We start from the raw sequence: 18,493 nt of genomic DNA on the forward strand, positions 1-18,493 counted from the left end.
TCACATGAACGATCTTGTTGCTCTCCGTGCCAAGCATGATGAGAATGTCGTGAACTTAGATGTTGCTAAGACTTCGCTTTCAGACGTGTCTCATGAGCTCGCTAAGGCCAAGCATGAACTAGAACTGGTTAAGGACGCTCCAATTATTAGTGATGTGCTTGAATGCGATGAATGTCCTATCTTTAAGTCCGATCTAGCTTCGTTGCAGTCCAAGTTTGCTACTGTTGTGTGCGAGCTAGAGGAGATGAAGTCTAGGCCAGTTTTGCTTGGTGCTTGTAAGCTTTGTCCCACGCTTAGGTCGGAGCTAGATGAGAAGAATGTTTTGATCGTCTTTTGGGAAGACTAAGGTCGTAGAGTCTAGCCCACCTATTGATTGCTTTGTTTTCCCTGGTTTGATTGCTGATCTGGATAGTCTTGCGGTAGAGAAAGCCAACTTGGAAAATGAGAATACCTATCTTAGGGCGATTCTGAGTTGGGTTTCTAGTAGTGAGCCGCAGTTGGGCATGATGATTAAGCAGTTCAAGCATGGTGATGGGTGTGGGGTCGGTTACACATACACGAAGTCAGACTTTGATAGGTTGTATGGTAAGATTGGCAAGACTGCTGGAAACACTGTTAGCATGAGCACGCAGCCTTCGCTTGTTGACCCCGCGGATGGTGTGCTTAAAGAACCACCGAAAGCACCTCCGCAGAAGCAGGTTTGGGTTCCAAAGCCCAATGAGCTGTGGAATTCCCTCGACACGCTCCCTGCTGTCGTAGCCCAGGTTGCCCAGAAGAAGGGGGCTGCTCCATGCTTTCCTCACGGTGGTGTTCGTCAGTCACGCGGTAGACGGGACGGGGGATACGCTTTGTCTGGTTTTGCTAACCCTTCTGTAGAGCATATGGCTCGACACTGGTTTGCTTCTCACTTTGCTAACCCCAGTGTTGAGACATTTGCTCACCCCTTGTCTCACTACTGATGTGCAGGTAGGAGGCTTGGAGAATAGGTGGATCATGGACTCCGGTTGTTCGCGCCACATGACCGGGAATGACAAATGGTTCTCCAGCCTCACCCCGATGCGCTCAAATGAGTACATTGTGTTTGGGGATAATGGAAGAGGAAAGGTACGTGGACTTGGTGCTGTTCGAGTTTCTGATCGCTTTACCCTGAGAGAGGTTGCTTTGGTTTCGAACCTTGGGTTCAATTTGCTTTCTGTTTCGCAACTTCTTGATGAGGGGTTTGAGGTTCGCTTCAAGGAGGGCTGTTCGCGTGTTCTTGATTCCAGAGGAGATTTGGTTTGTCGGATTACACCTCGCGTTCGGGTTTTCTTGGTTGACTTCTTTGGAACTCCTCTTGGCCCTTCTCGTTGCTTGTTGGCTGGTCCTTCTTCTGATCTGTGGAAGTGGCATAGGAGACTTGGACATTTGAGCTTTGACTTGTTGTCGAGACTGAGCTCACTCGGCCTGATCTGAGGATTGCCCAAATTGAAGTTTGAAAAGGACCTTGTTTGCCATCCATGTCTCCACGGGAAGATGATTGCCGCTTCTCATCCGCCTGTTAATCAGGTGATGACCGCTCACCCTGGAGAGTTGTTACACAAGGACACAGTTGGTCCTTCTAGGGTGATGTCTGTTGGTGGGAAGTGGTACGTTCTTGTGATCGTGGATGATTTTTCTCGCTATTCTTGGGTTTTTTTTTCATGAGAACCAAGGATGAGGCTTTCAAGTTTGTTCAAGACTTGATCTTGAGGTTGAAAAATGAGCTACCCCAGGCCATGAGAGCGATTCGCAGTGATAATGGCACAGAATTCAAAAACGCTTGTTTTGACGCCTTTTGCAGTGATCAAGGGCTTGAACACCAGTATTCTTCTCCCTACACTCCATAGCAGAATGGAGTTGTAGAACGGAAGAATCGGACGCTGGTTGAGATGGCGAGGACGATGCTCGATGAGCATAGGACTCCTTGCAAATACTGGGCTGAGGCGGTTAACACCGCTTGTTACGTGTCCAACCGCATTTTCTTGCGTGCTTTCATGCACAGGACTTCTTATGAGTTGCGATTTGGACGCCAGCCCCGTGTTGACCATCTCAGAGTTTTCGGTTGCCGGTGCTTTGTGCTGAAAGAGGGAAATCTTGATAAATTTAAGTCTCGCTCGTCTGACGGCATTTTTCTCGGTTATGCTTCTCACTCCAGAGCTTACCGTGTGCTGATTATTGATACTAACATCGTCAGAGAGACTTGTGAAGTCACTTTCGACGAGACTTCACCGTGCTATTATTCTGTCTTTGAAGTTGCAGGAGATGATGAGCTCGGCACCTCCATCTTTGAAGATGAGGATGAAGAAGCTGCAGAGGGTAACACTGAGGCTACCACGCGTGCTGTGGACCCAGCTGTCTCTGCCACGAGCTCGGACGATGACGACGGCCCCGACCCGACTACGTCTACTTCTCGGGGGCTGATCGAGGAGGTGACTCAGGCTTCACCAGCTGCACCTGAGGAGACACCAGACTTGGTTGAGTAGGAGGCGACTTCGACGCGGGAAGCACCTCGACATATTCAGCGTCGTCATCCATCTCAACATATGCTAGGTGATCTCAACGAGCGAGTCACTAGGTCCAAGGTAACAAGTATCGCTGGCTTTACTCATTCAGTGTTTGTTGCCTCTTATGAGCCCAAGGATATTGGACATGCTCTTTCTGATTCTAATTGGGTCAATACCATGCATGAGGAACTTGAAAATTTTGAAAGAAACCAAATTTGGGTTTTAGTCGAGCCTCCGCCTGCTTGTAATCCATCGGAACGAAGTGGGTTTTCAAAAACAAGCAGGGTGAGGATGGGTTGGTTGTTCGAAACAAGGCTCGCCTTGTTGCCCAGGGGTTTTGCCAAAAAGAGGGTATTGATTTTGAGGAGACCTTTGCCCCTGTTGCTCGTTTGGAAGCTATTCGAATCTTTATTGCATTTGCTGCTTCCAAGGGTTTTAAAGTTTTCCAAATGGACGTTAAATCTGCCTTCTTAAACGGTTTTATCGAAGAAGAGGTTTATGTGAAACAACCCCCTGGTTTCGAAAATCCCAAGTTTCCAAACCGTGTTTATAAACTTCAGAAAGCTCTTTACGGTTTGAAACAGGTGCCTAGAGCTTGGTATGATAGACTGAAAACCTTTTTGCTGGCTCAGGACTTTAAAATAGGATGTGTGGATAAAACTTTATTCCTCATGCGGTCTGGCACTGATTTTCTTTTAGTTCAGATATACGTGGATGATATTATCTTTGGTGGCTCTTCTCACGCTCTTGTCTCCAAGTTTTCTGAGCAGATGTCCAGGGAGTTCGAGATGAGCATGATGGGTGAGCTACAGTTCTTCCTTGGGTTGCAGATCAAGCAAACTCCTCAGGGCACTTTTGTCCATCAAGCCAAGTACACTAAAGACTTGCTGTGGAAGTTCGACATGAGCGACCTGTCTCCTCAGCCGACTCCGATCAGCACATCGACGACGCTTGATGAGGACTTGGACGGCGAGGCGGTGGACCAGAAGGAGTACAGGAGCATAATTGGCTCTCTCCTGTACCTGACGGCGACGCGACCGGACATTCAGTTCGGCGTCTGCCTTTGTGCGCGCTACCAGGCTTCTCCGCGCACATCCCACAGGCAGGTGGTGAAACGCATCTTCAGGTATCTGAAATTCACCCCTGAATTTGGTCTTTGGTACTCTGCGGATTCTTCTCTGGTTTTGGTGGGTTTTTCTGATGCCGATTTCGGTGGGTGTCGGTTGGATCGCAAGTCAACATCTGGCACTTATCAATTTCTCAGTACATCTTTGGTGTCTTGGTCCTCTCGCAAGCAGGCTAGTGTAGCGCTTTCTTCTACAGAAGCTGAGTATGTTGCCGCTGCTAGCTGCTACTCCCAGATACTTTGGATGAAACAAATCTTGCAGGATTATGGCTTGAGTTTCGGTAGGGTTCCCATCTTTGTAGACAACATGTCAGCCATTAGCATTGCAAAGAACCCTGTCCTACACTCCAGAACCAAGCACATAGATATCCGATTCCATTTCCTGCTAGACAACTATGAGAGAGGACACATAGACTTGATCCATGTCCCTTCAGAGAGGCAAACCGCAGATATCCTCACCAAACCGCTTGAGCAGGACAACTTTGCACGCTTGCGAGGGGAGCTTGGGGTTTGTTACCCCTTTTGATCGCTGACTTTTATTTGGTTAGCTTTGTAGGTCCTTGTTTTTGCTTCTCTTGGTTTTCTAGGTTTGGTAGTTGCATTGTGCATATGCATTGTCTCACTTGCACTAGCATTCTTGTATACATTGCTATGATCTTCTAGTCCTTGCTAGTGTGAGTTGATAAATTTGATCATGTATAGCTTGCTCCACTGTGTATATGACATCATCTGAGTTAAGCTATTTTGATTTGAAAATCTGAAAACATGATCACCCTGTTTTGGCTACTAGCATGTTAGGGCGTGTTGATGAGCTTTGCTATCTTATTCATGCTAGTATAGCCTTTCGTTCAGCAATTCATATTTGAAATGATCTAAATCCTATAAAATTGCTTGAACTGCTCTTGAAATGGATTGAAAAGATCCAGGTGGGATTGCTTGTCGCACTGATCGACGTTTCGGGACGGCTCACTTTGAACTTGTGAGAACCCGGGCAAGGCTGTGCATGACTAAAACGAGTGCTTTAAGCTTCTGATTGCCTTTTGGCATAGGCTTGGCCTCGTTGCTAAGTGAAGCATGACAAGCTTTCAACCCCTGGCATTAAGATTTGCTTGATATAAATTTGATTGAAAAATGAATGTTTGCAACTTGTTTTTGGCTGAGTTTGGATCACCTGTATGAGTATGATTAGCACTGTTTTCCATTCCCTACTTGTTAGTGCTAGATCATGGGTGATGATTTTATTTCTCCTAAACTAAACTTGCCTAGCTCTAGACTGATTTGATATACCCTATTGAGCTAGATGCAGGTCTTGTTTATGGATGCACACATGCTTGTGACTAGATGTTGCTCATATCTTTGTATCCCTGAATGCTTTCACTTACACCTCCTGCATTGCATTCATTGCATAGCATCTGTTCACGGGGAGTCTCAGCTTCAGAGGGAGCTTTAGGTCTTTTTAGGCTTGATGTGTGCATATGCCAACAAGGGGGAGAATTTTGGGAGAAGTGATCGAACAAGGGGGAGACTTGTTTTATTTTTGAAAAACTTGTGGGAAAAACTTTGCATTGGGAGTTTCTGCTTTGTTTGGCTCCTAGTTTTTTCTCCACTTTGAGCATGACTGTGTCGAGCGTTACCTCTGTCTTTGAGGAGTCATGTTTTGGCTTTTGATCGATTGCGTCGAGCCGTTGCCCTTGTCTTAGGGGATCGATTTCTGCTTGAGTAAGTGACTGTTTCTACCTTTCTGAGTTTTTTGTCACTTGCTTGAGTTCTTCGCTTTTTTGCTTCTCTGTTTATCACTTCTCTGGCTTGTTTGTGGTGTGTTGACAATGCACTCATCAAGGGGGAGATTGAGGAATGTGAGTACTATATCCTACCTGTGATGAGTGAATTGTCAACCGTGCGGTGTGATCGTGTGCTTGGTCTTTGGACTGCAGGTGACGGGCGTCGAGTGCCGACGAAGAGTTGCCATGGAGGACCTCGGGCCGGGCGGCAGCTGTGGTGTCCACTCCTGGATCGAGGACGCAAGCGGCGAAGGAAGGCGGGTTTCTTAGTTTGCGCCACAAAACCAAGGTGGCGGACGGCGGTTGAAGACGCCAAGTCGTGGAGGCACGGGCGTCGGTCTCGGGACTAACGGAGGCGACGGGCGTCGACGGCATCTAGGGCCTCGCTGCGGGCAAGGAGGTGACGGGCGTTGGGCGGCGTCTAGGGCCGTCAGAAGGCCGAGGCGGGAACAGCGTCTAGGGCCACGGAGTGGAGGCGGGAATCTTCCCGCGCGAGGAGTTTTGGCGGTTTTCTCAAAACCGGCCACCTACCCGGGTTTCGCGGACCCTCCAAAACCGCGGACCGGATCTTCATCAAGATGTCGGCATCGTGGAGAAGACTTCATTCCGAAGAAAGAACCTCAGCCGTCAGATGGGATCGTGTACAGGGGGATACTGCAGGCCAACCGGTCTGACCAGTCTAACCAACCAGTCTGACCGGTCCATGGAACTTTTCTGACCGGTCTCCGCGGGTATAAATACCCCTTCACTTGTATTAGGTTACAGCAGCTTTTGAACTTGTCCGTGAATTGCTGTTTCTCCCAGGCAGCCGCCCCTGTGTCTCTCTCCCCCCGTTCTTCTCTTTAGAGTAGATTTTGTCCTTGGATTGTTGAGACCTTGTGTTGGATTTGATTGGGAAAGGAGGCTCTATCCTCCTCGTGCCCTCTGGGTTTTTGAATCAATCCAATCCCTTTGTTTTTGTGCCCTTTTGTGATGGATTTTGATTTCGTTTTTGGTGCACACGATTGCGATGGTACTACGAGCTCTTTGATGTGATTCCCGTGCTTCTAGCCCTGTTCTAAACTTTCTGGAATCGCGAGCTCTTTCGAATTAGATTTCTTGAGTTCTTGAGAAAACCCCATCCTCTTGATCTCATCCCGAAATTCTCGAGTTATGATGATCTTTTGGGACTTCAGCCCAGCCCGACCGGTTTGGGACTTCAGCCCAGCCCGACCGGTCTAACCGGTCGGTGAGAGCGGTCTGACCGGTCCAAGGCTGCCAGGTCTGCAGTTTTTCTCGATTCGCTTCTGTGTCTTCGCTCGCTCGTTCTAGGGCCTTTTGTGTTGGTTTAGCTCCTCCGTAGCTATTCCAAACTTCGTCTAGAACTCTTGAGGGCTTGTGGTGTTTTTGGGATATAGGCCGACGGTTTGAATTTCGGAAGAAATTTTGATCGGCTCCCATTCACCCCTCTGGTCGCTAATTTCGGTCCCTCATGAACTTGTGCATGCTTATTGCCCTAGCGATGGTGGTGTTCCTGCATGATGATCCATTATATTCAGCCTTCATGGTGGTATACATGGTATATGCTATAGTTGTCGTGTCATTTGGTAACTTGCAGGTTCCGGCTGCAGCCTTACGTGTCGTGCTTGCACTAATGCGTCTCATACCACACAACTACTATGGTGATGGTGATGACAGCACCGGAGACAAGACAAACCTGGCGCCATCTCTGAATACCTTCTATGGGATGGTCCTGGGCCAAGGAATACTTTACCTCGTGGCCTGCACGCTCGACATCTTCACATTCATCCCCCGGAGATCCCTCGCCCGTCATGGTGGATTCAAAGGTCAGCTGGGAAAGGAATCTATCAATCTGTACACGGGTATATTCGGGAGAAATGCATGGAAAGGGATGCGCTTGGTCCAAAGAAGATGAGCCTCAGCAGCTTTGCCATGGATTCCCTGAACTCGGACTCACCCAGGATGCAGCTCCATGGGATCAGGTTAATGCACAGCCTTCAGCAGACAGAGCCAGCTAAGACACAGCTCCTCGCAAAGCTCACCACCTCTGCAAACACATCAGCTAGATTAATCAACATGCTGGACTGGACGCATCCAACGAACACCACTATCAGATTGTTCGCCGCCAAGGTGACCGCCGAGCTAGCAAAGGGCCTCAGAGTGGCCACTACCCCTGGGTTAATTCAGAATGTATCTACGCGTCTTGATTACGGTAACAAAGTGAGAGAACGAGGAAACCCACTTATGGACACAGATGATGAACAAGAGGCAATGCATGATCCAGTTCTGAATGTCTCTGACAACCATGAGGAAAGGTGTATTTCAGTTCCGGACAGTGGCAACCTATTGGAAACACAAGATCGCTCAACCCAGCAAGTTGGCACCGCCGGACAGAGCTCTGAGGAGGAGCCACTAGTAGAGACCGACCAGGATCTGCTCCCTGCTCTGGGAATGTCAATTCTTTACAATCTGGCTGGTAGTGATCAGAGCAACTGTGAGGAGATAGTCAGATCAACCGGCCTCATTCCAAAGATCATAGGATTCACAAGCTACCGTAGAAGCGACACGGCGTATACTGACAGTCAAGGGAAGGTCCTTGTGACTTCATCACTACAGCTGTCGCACAGGCTCACAAGCATCAATGGAGAAATCGGCATCACGCTGTGGCACAAGGTCTCGAAGCATGCCTTCCTCCTAAGAAACCTAGCAAAGATCCTCGAAGACTGCAGGAGCAGCCAAGAATCGAGGAAATTGGTGGCAGGAATCCTCAGAAACCTCGCTGTCGACGGGAACACAAGGCAAGAGATTGGGTGCATCCAAGTGATCATCACGAGGCTGATGCAGGAATTTCTCAGCCTAGGCCAACCCTCAGTTTCACATGCTGATCACGTGCTACGAAAGGTCGCCGGGCAAGCGCTGGCAATGTTGGCAATGGAGAGTGTGCAAAACTCCTCGGTCATATTAAATGAAACAGGGCATGTGTTCATCAAGGAACTCACAATGATGATCCATGATGATAGGCATAGATGTGTTGCAGCTAGTCTGTTGCGGAGTATAGTCTTACAGGCTTGGCCCGAGCTTAACGAGTCGGATCTGCAGGCAATATCTTACTCTGTTCGAGAGGTGAGCTACTGATCCAAAAGCCATCACTTCAGTTTCAGTGTCATAAGTTGATCATGTATAGCGGGAGAGGAACATTTTAGATTGGTACTTTAGGTCTATAATTTGTTGTATTATATTCTTCAATTAATCATGACTTGCTACTAATGTGACATACTGATCGCAGGTGCTGGAAAGAATAATGGATGCAGAGGGGGCAGAGCTAGAGATCCTTATCGGCCTTAGTTCAGAGATATGTAGAGTCATTCCTGCAGACTTTGCCCGAGAACTGGAGCATGGCTATATTAAGGACAGATTCGTCAAGAGGCTCGTCGATGCGCTGAATGCAAACATGGAACCCAGTGCTCATTACCGGGGGATCAGGAGGGTGATCCTCCAGCAAGCCATAAACATGATGGAACATGATCCCTGTTACGCGAGCTGTTTCAGCAATTGTCGCATGATGGAAGCGGTATCCATGGTGGAAGAGACGGCCTCAAAGGCTGAGAACTACTCCATCTTCCTGGGAGATGTTGGGCTCATGGAGCACAGGGAGCCTCTCTCATCTCTCGTTGTCAGGGTTAAGCAGTTGCTCGCCGTCCGTCCGACTCAGCAGCCATCAAGTAGACTAGTGTTTGGTGCGCGCCCACGCGCGCGATGATTGAACAAATGTGAAAACTATAATAATAGTGGTTCTACAGAGTACTCCCTCCGTTCTTTTTTATATGACGCTATTGACTTTTTTCTTAAACTTTGATCAACATTATTTAATTAATCAGTTAGTTAAATGAAATAAAATGAAATTAGTACCTTTACGTCTATTATCAAGAGTCTCTTGAATCTAATTTGAAGATTTGGCTATTTGCATAAATATTTATAGAAAAGACGAATAGTCAAACAAAGAGAAAAAGTCAATGGTGTCATATATTTAAGGAGGGAGTAATATTTATATACTCCCTCCTTCCCCGTTTGTAGGGCGCATGACCAAATAACACATGTACCAAGATTTGCATTAATAACATGGAGAGCAAACGGCATCCCTTCGATCTTAGAGATGTTGCATGGCCGCATGCAGCCTTGCATGGCCACATGCAAATGGAATTCTGCATGGCAGCATGCAAATGTTCTCCCGCCGCGAAATCTTGCAGGCGCTTAATTGCTTCCGTGAGTTAATTGCTTCCATGAGTTAATTCCTACATAACAAATTCCAAGGCTGCACGCCTTATATTGGAAGAAAAGCTAAAAATGGTCATGCGCCCTACAAACAGGGAAGGAGGGAGTATTACATACATAGATTACCATGTCTATAGGACAAGAATCGGCACGGGAAAATAAACAATTAAGTTTTGAAAACTGACGGACAACACCTTTTTTATCACTGTTAACTTGTCTAGTGATCAAAATAAACACTTCTTTTGTATCACCGTTAACTTCTATCCGAGCGCATGGGAAGATCACCGAGGTAGGAGATTACCATTCCCGGGCAAGCCAACGATAATGTGCTGGCGCGGGTGCTGCTCGTGCACCTCCTCTTTCTCCCCGCTGTGTCCACACAGTCAACCGCCACCACATCAAACCTCCATATATTGCTGTTCATGTGAAGCGTCTCCGTGACATTAAGTACACTCTAGGGATGGCCAAACCAAGGCACACTATAGCGTCGTGCGGCCAGACAGGGTCTCTCCTGGGTATGTTTGGCTTCGGTGCTCCAAATGCTTTTCGTCTTACGGATCGTGCTTGTTCGGTATGTACAAGTTCATGTCCAGTATAAGACATCTTCATGTCCATATTTCTTATTAAGTTGTGTTCCCGTTGTATGATGCATCCTATCAAACCTTCCTCCCAATCTGCCTGCCAGCATATCAATGGTGAATGTGTTAAGACTATTGGCCGGCCAACTGGTGGTCAACTCTTCCTTACCATGTGGGCACCGACTAGACTCGGTGCAGCTATGGTGGAAAAAGTTGCCCAGAACAAGGGGTGCAAGCAGCTGCTTGTTGCCGTCGTCATCATCTTAGTCAGTTTGTTTTTAGATACATCATCGTAGTCTGTTGCAAAATGGAATAAGATCGGGAAACTCTCAGTGTAACAGCCCTAGGCTAATTAGAGAGTTAAACATGTCATCATATGCATCAAGCATTAAACATGATTAGATTGCACTTAGGGGTGTTAAAACTATAGGGCTAAGCCCTCTCATTTTCATAGAGGCGGACTGTCCACCCCTATAGGGCGGACTGTCCGCAGTTAATCAGCACCGCCCACTTTAATCAACCACAACCAAGTCATTTCCTTGCCACGTCAACACTCACGGACGGTCCGCGTCCCACTCGCGGATGGTCCGCTAGTGCACCTCTGGTGCGTGTCAAATATGCAGAAACTTAGTGCCACGTACCCCAACTCGGGCCCACGCGTCAGCCCGAGCTCTCCTTCCACCAGAGCAACGGTTGCTGCTCTCTCTCCCTCCCCATTCACTCAAACCTCACTCCCTCTCTACCAAAGCCATGGAGGAGCTTCACCACCCTCTCCTCCACCATTGAAGCCACTCACCTCGCCGGACCGTCGCCGGAGATCGACGCCGACAAGCTGCACCACCTCTACTTCATCTTCTTCCTTGGAGCTAGGAGCTTCTCCCTCCATCTTCTCCCTCTTCCTCAAGCTTCAAGCAAGGAGAACGAGCTCGAGATTCACCAAGCCTTCTACCCCGTCTTGAAGCCCTTGCCGGTGTTCCACTCGTCGCCGGTAAGCTCATCCCCTCCCCGATCCATCCCCATTGCCTTAGGTTTGAAAGCCATGAAGCCCTCCTAGAGCACTTCCACTATTGATGGCCTAGAGCTTTGTAGTCCTAATGCATGTGTGTTTTAGTTACCAAAATGAGCTCCTTACACTCCTATGAACTTTTAGGAACAAACCCCATCCCAAATCATGGTCGGAATTGCCGCCGGCGAACTCGCTAGTGAGCCTCGGCCGTGTCGCGGACGGTCCGGCCTTTATGGGCGGACAGTCCGCTAGTTCCCGACCCAACCAGCAGAGCCTCTGGAACTTTTTCGGCATTCCAAAGTTTGTGAGGCGGACGGTCTCCCCACTTGGGGCGGACGGTCCGCAGGTTATTTTTCAGCCTTACTCAGAACCACACAGAAACCATATTTTAGCCCGAAATGGTCCGCGGTTGGCCAGCGGACGTCCACCAAATGGTCCGCCGTTTAGAGCCGGACGGTCCACTTCTTCCAAGCCGGACAGTCCGCATTTAGTTATTCTTTACCGTTACACTTACCTATGATTAATCCACCTATGTACTACATGTCTAGCCTCTTTTATCATAGTTTTGTAATATTAAATCATGTCTTCTCATACCATTTGCATACCATATCAATCATTCATGGCATATTTATTTATCAAGCATCATTGCACTCGTGTAGAGACCGTGACGCCAGAGCAAGAGGAGGGTGAGCCGGTGATTGTTGGAGACGACACTCCCGTTGAGACTCAAGGCAGGCACCTATGCATATCTTACACCCTATTTTGGATAAATGAAATATATGTATCTTGTTTGCTCATGAGTTACTATATGTATCATTGAATGCTTAGAACCTATTTGATGCATTACCAACCTTGCTTAGGATATCATATTTATGTTGAGTATGCTTGAATAGATGTCACGAATTATATGCTTAGCCATGCCTAGCTACGGTACAAGACGAGGGGTGGCAAGGGCACCACCACTCGCGAGATATAGGATGTTTGATTAATTTCATATGATTAGTCAAGAATGGATAAAAGTTGAACAACTATGAAGGATGATTCGAACTTGGGCAAGTATGGTAGGGCCATGTTGTGATGGAGCTCATATGGTTAGACTTGCTTGAGTTGGTTAAGGACCGGTCATTATCGTTGTGATACTTGAGCACTTTTTCCGTACAAACCACATACTTAATAATGGGATGGTAAGCTAACTAGCATGAGTCACACCTTGCCTTGATCGGATTCGGTGCGAGTTGCGATGGAGTGTGATCGGCGGTTCCGGTACACTTGTCCTTCCCGACCGTTTGCTCATAGCCGGTTGTATTTGTGTGAAAGGTTGAGGCATGAATCAACACTTATCCTTGGCCGTGGGTATGGTCGTTGATCTTGTTCTCGTGTGGGAAAAGTTGTACACCTCTGCAGGGTCTTTAATCTATTGCAATAGCCGCGCTCTCGGTCATCGAGCAAGTTCTTGTACTTGGACTTTAACGTATGTCACCGCAAGAAGAGTTCATGGAAGATTGAGCTTACGATTTATGATCACTTTACTTATGCAATTATATTGATGTATATTATAGAGATCATAGATGTTATGTCTTTTGCTTATTATAACTTGATCAAAGTTGAAAGGTTGGTCTTTTTTAATCTAGTTAATCAATGGACGATAACTTGATTAAACAGAATCAATTTGGACGGTTCCTCACACTCAGAGCCCATGCAACAGTTAGAGCCCACCGACTAAACTTTCGGAGTCCATGCAACAGTTAGAGCCCACTGACTAAAAACTTTCAGAAGCACTTGTTGCGTAGAAAGTAGGAAATCTTCAGTCCAACCACGCTGCCAGCCCAATCTGGACTCTGATGCGCCGCCAATCATATGTTCACAGTGACGTCCGAACTGAGGCCCCCCATCTTCCAGCTGCTTCGGATCAGACTTGTACTTGGCCCCTATGTGTGGCACCAGAATTGCTGGCTGATGCATGCACATGCTCTCCGATCTGATCAGCAGATCGTGAGCCAATCATGCATGACAGCATGAGTAATCACACAGTAGTACACTAAGCTATTTGTCTCCTGCAAGCAATGGCGGATACAGCGTGATCCGCGACTGCGAGTCCCTTTTTTTCCAACGCGGGACAAAGCCCTGATTTCATTACTAATAGCAACAAAATTGACAGGATGATCCGCGACTGCTATTAGATTTAGTCCCACATCGAAAAATGATGGTGGGGGAGCACAACATATAAGGTGGGGGCAGTCCTCGCCCATCAGACTAGTATTTTGGGTTGAGTTAGGTCCGATGTCTTGGTTGGTTGGGCTCTGGGGGACCTAGCCCTGGTAGGGCGTCGGCTCCGTGGTTATAGCGAGCTGGGCTGGTTTCTGCTGCACAACAATTGGTATCAAGAGCTATGGATTGGGTCTAGAAATTTTGCGGAAGATTACCTTGACAGGTAGTTAACTGCTCGGTTACGTGTCCCACAAAGGAAAATATGCATGCTTCTACTAGGGAAGGGCAGCGTTGTTTTCTTTTGATTTTCTCTTTCGATCTAGACCAGGCACTGTGTATAGCATAAATTTTGTAGTGTGTACATGACATACATGACTCTTGGGCAGCGAGGCAAATCAATCAAGGAGGAACATGACAACACGTGCGAGCTCGGTATGCAGGTTTGTATGGAAGGAGTTTGCATGCTTCCAAATCAGCAAGAGTGCGGATCGATTCGAGTTGCACGTGCGGAGTTCTGAAGCATGGATCGAAGGGCGCCAAGAAGCTTCAAGGGCTGAATTGGAAGGAAGTATAGACTGCGGATGTATGTACTTGCAACTGGAGTAATTTGGTTGAACAGGGCTGCAGGAGACTACGGTGTAAGATGTCTGGCGTAGTATGGCAGCGGAAATGGAAGAGCAATGCTAATATGGCCATTTTTTATGTGACTCAGATAGCGACGGTGAGGTTCTCTGTATCAGGCAATCAGTTAGAGCATGGTGCTAGATTGTAACAGAATCTAATTTTGCTTGGAGAGATTGTGGCGATAGAAAAGAATGGTGCACAGTTGCAGGTGGAGTCACGGAGTTGGGAATTGCAGGGATAACATTGCAGGGATAACAGTGTTTCTTCGGGCAGCTCTTGATAGAGCGGCAAAGGCTACAAATCAAGTCAAGTGTACATGGGGTTCGCATATGATGACTTCAAGGTGGCGGAATATTCGCGAAGGTGGAGTTTGTTGAATATGTGGCGAATATTTATACAAGTCCGGTTACGATTGGACTTGAGTTGTATTTAGTAGTATAGGGTAGAGTTCGTGTCAAACTCTAGGGGGAGGCGGCACGATGCTGCCAGGACCCTAAAGCGGCCGGTGTTGTGGTATTGGGGAGGAGCGCCTTAGTCATACCCCGAGATGTAGGCTTTGGCCGAACCTCGTCAACAAAGATCGTCCCTCCGGTGTCGTCTGTGATCTTGCAATTTCGTCTCGATAGATTCGATTGTCGTTCCGCTACGTGGAGACCCTAAAACGGCCGGTGTTGGTGTTGTGGTATTGGGGAGGAGTGTCCGTAGTCATGCCCCGAGATGTAGGCTTTGGCCGAACCTCATCAACAAAGATCATCCCTCTGGTGTCGTCTGTGATCTTTTGCAAGTTCGTCTCGATAGATTTGATTGTCGTTCCACTACATGGAGACCCTAAAGCGGCCGGTGTTGTGGTACTGGGGAGGAGCGCCCGTAGTCATGCCCCGGGAGGTAGCCTTTGGCCGAGCCTCGTCAACAAAGATCGTCCCTTTGGTGTCGTCTGTGATCTTGCAAGTTCGTCTCGATAGATTCGATTGTCGTTCCGCTACGTGGAGATTAACGGGTGGCTCATTGCCGTGGAGGGCTAATTTCTAACAATCTAGCAGAAACATACATATTTTTTTTTTGAAAAAGTCCATTTTCGACCATCCAACTATTGTCCGAGTTTGATTTTGGCCATGCAACTCCAAAACTGGGTATCCTTGACCATTCAACTCTCAAAACCGGTCAGATTTGGCCATCCTGGTGGTTTTGGGTGTGGTTTTGTTGACGTGGATGCCACATGGCGGTGGGGCCCACATGTCAGCCCTCCTCTCCCCCTCTCTCTCTTCTCTCCTCTCCCTCTCTCTTCTCTCGTCTCCCTCTCCTGTCACCCTGAGCCGCCCGCCGCCCTCCCCCGCGCGCCTCTCCAACTTGCCAGGCCGGCGGTGCTGGCCGTAACGGAGCTCGAGTGGTGCTGGCCCACGGCGGAGCTTCAGCATTGCCCGCGCCACCTCAAGAGCAAGAGCGAGCATTCCACCTCCGGTAGTGCTGGCTCGCGATGGGGCTGCAGCTCGCTTGCCTGCCGGCGCTAGCCCGCGGCGGCGCTCAAGCTCACCAAGCCGGCGGTGCGGGCCCGCGGCGGAGCTCGAGCTCACCCGGCCAGTCTCCGTGGTCGTTCTTCCCTCTCCTCGCGGCGAATGCCATCGCGGCAGGTGGTCGGACCTCGTCTCACAACGACCCACCGCAACAGCCCCTCCTGACCTAAACTAACTACTCCTACAGCACCATGGCGACCCCCTGAGCATGCTGCACCTCTTGGCCGCAGCCCTGGATGGCTAGAGGTGAGATCTCCACGGCGGCGCCCATGGCCGCGGCTCGGGAACTCGGCGGCGCATGCGTTCCGGTCCACCCCGACACAGCCCCGGCCAACAAATGGCTCAAACAGATCCGTGGGTACCCAAGGGAGCTTATAACGCAAGGAATTGGACGGAGGTGCTTCACCGGCGTCGAATTTCTCCGGCGAAGTGAAGCTCTCCCTGCAGCTCTCCTCCTTGACCGCGCCGGCGTCCTATGGGCATGCAGCCCTCCTCGCGCGCGTGCCGTGCCGACCGCGCCCGCCTCCTGCTCTACTCTGTCCGCGTCCTGCTCGCGCCACCGCTGCACGCTCCCGTGAGAGTCGTGTCGCCGCCTATGACCGTGGACCTGCGGACCATTGGGAGCAGACCATCCGCGGCGTGCCCGCCTCGCCGCGGCGCGAGAGGCAGCAATTGCGGTAGTGGCGAAGCGAGGAGCGGGGAAGAAGAGGCCACGCTCGTCGCCAGCTGGAGCTGTGGGCGGGGGGAGGCGGCGGCCGGCGCAGGGTGAGAGGAGAGAAGAGAGAGGGAGAGGAGAGAAGAGAGAGAGGAGGGAGAGGAGGGCTGATAGGTGCCCCACCGCCATGTGGCGTCAACGTCAGCAAAACCACACACAAAACCACCAAGATGGCCAAATCTGACTGGTTTTGAGTATTGGATGGTCAAGGATACCCGATTTTGGAGTTGCATGGCCAAAATCAAATTTTGGCAATAGTTGGATGGCCAAAAATAGATTTTTTCCTTTTTTTCTACCAAGTTTTCGTTGCAAACCCCGAAGATATTATTACTACGAAGGATAATCAACGATCAAAACGTGTGGTTCAAAATTCTATTGCTTCATCCGATCCAGGCAAATTGCCAAAGCATTTGACGGTTGGCACATTGCAATATAAAGGACTAGTAAAAAAATTCTAGATAGGAAGTGGGTCGGTCTCAAAGTAAATGAGTTGTTAGTTGTAGAATATTACTCTCACCAGACTTGAACTTAACGAAAAAAAGGAAAGGTTCATAGAATTTTTTTCCCCTTCCCCTTTCCCGTACTAAATTGACCTAAGGCTCTTAATTCGTATTTTCCCGTTCACCTAGCATAAATAGATTAATCCTAGGATCCTTTTTTCTTTTTTGTTATTTCCTCGATGTGTATTTTACATATCACAGTAATTTGCTATAGAGAATTTCTATTAAATAAATGTATTATTGCTGGAATAAATTGTTATTTAATTTGATACATTGTGATTGTTCTAACAATCTAGCAGAAGCTTTCATATTTTTTTCAGACCAATTCCATAGTAGTACGCACACAGCTCGGACTCTTCCTTTTTGTGGGACATGTAACCACTTGTTAGATTGCGCAGTGAAATCCGGCCCGGCCCGCTATACCCACGAGCTGGCGCCCTACCAGGTCTAGGTCCACCGGAGCCCAACCAAGACCTCAGGCCTAACTCAATCCAAAAGATTAGTCCGATGGGTGAGGACTGCCTTCATCTTATATATTGTGCATCCTCTACCATTAATTTTTGATGTAGGACTAAATCAAACAACTGCAAGTCCCTTGCTACTCGTTGGAGTCAGAGAGGAGAGAGAGAAGGATGGAAAAAGTCGGAGATGAACCTTGTCAATGAAATTGAGCACCACCAGTTAAACACCCAATCTTTCGTCTGCATCCGCCATTGATGGCATATTAGATCCCTCGCTCATAGTAAAATAAGGGTCTGGTCCATCGATTCAATGGGAAAAATTGGGAACCAGTTACCTCTCCTGTTTTAAAAATAAAAGGACAAAACATGCAATTGAACTTGTGCGAACGGTTTCAAACAGCCTGTTGTTCAACCAGTTTTGTGTCAAACCGGCAGCGATCTGCTCTGGCTGAGGGTCATGTTTGTTTCAGCTTATGGACGATTTTGAAGGCTATATTTTGAGAAATCTAAGAGTTAGATGACTTGGATTTTGAATTCTGGAAGTCATCTGATTTTTTTATTTCCCCAAATCGAGCTTTCAAAATCGGCACGAAGCTGAAACAAACGGGTTTAGATGTCTTTTTAGAACGCAGTGCCAGGGATAGTACTCTTTGGCTCTTTTTATTTTCCACATTCTCAGATGTTGTCCATTTCTTTCTGAAAAAAATAATGTTGTCCAATTCCAACAGGCAACATGCTGAATATTCAACCAGGAAAAATCAAGTGGAAAGGGACGGGAGGATGAACATGCAGATACGGCCATACGGACGTATGGACAGACAGACACACAGCTAGCTAGCTAGGATCACTTGATCCACAGGAAAAAGGGTAGAGTAGCTCACATGTACGTACAGCCACACCATCCAGCACAGTGCTTTGTGCTAGTCTCCCAGCTCTGCTGCCTCCTCCCATCCTTAGCATCCGGTCACCTCGATGGACAGCTGCTCCTGCCCCACGGGTTCCTTTCTCGCGCGGCGTTTGCGGGCAATTTGCCTTCTTTCCTTTCCCTAATTCGCGCCAAGCTCTCCCACCGTGCTCTCTCCATCGTCGTCTTTTGCTTGCCTGCTCAGCGACGGCGCCAACAGGCCGCAAAAACCCCTATGCCATGATGAGAACGAGAGGAACATTTAAGGGGTGTCCAATGTAATTT

At 48.4% G+C, this 18,493-nt stretch overlaps 1 protein-coding gene across 1 annotated transcript; it reads left to right on the forward strand.

Annotated features, from left to right (window-relative positions):
• The first annotated feature begins 7,017 nt into the window (after positions 1 to 7,017).
• Positions 7,018 to 9,189, forward strand: LOC120653384. The gene is made up of 2 exons (XM_039931140.1): positions 7,018 to 8,552; positions 8,716 to 9,189. The coding sequence occupies exons 1-2, from the start codon at positions 7,311 to 7,313 to the stop codon at positions 9,187 to 9,189; spliced, it is 1,716 nt and encodes a 571-aa protein (XP_039787074.1). The 5' UTR covers positions 7,018 to 7,310.
• Positions 9,190 to 18,493: the final 9,304 nt, after the last annotated feature.

Source organism: Panicum virgatum, chromosome 1N (genome assembly GCF_016808335.1).
Source record: "Panicum virgatum strain AP13 chromosome 1N, P.virgatum_v5, whole genome shotgun sequence".
Taxonomy (NCBI): Eukaryota; Viridiplantae; Streptophyta; class Magnoliopsida; order Poales; family Poaceae; genus Panicum; species Panicum virgatum.

What these genes read in the sequence shown, in the direction of transcription:
- LOC120653384 (XM_039931140.1), top strand. Translation starts at nt 7,311, where the DNA reads ATGGAAAGGGATGCGCTTGGTCCAAAGAAGATGAGCCTCAGCAGCTTT. An exon ending in TATCTTACTCTGTTCGAGAG is followed by an intron (nt 8,553 to 8,715) that starts GTGAGCTACTGA and finishes TACTGATCGCAG; the next exon opens with GTGCTGGAAAGAATAATGGA.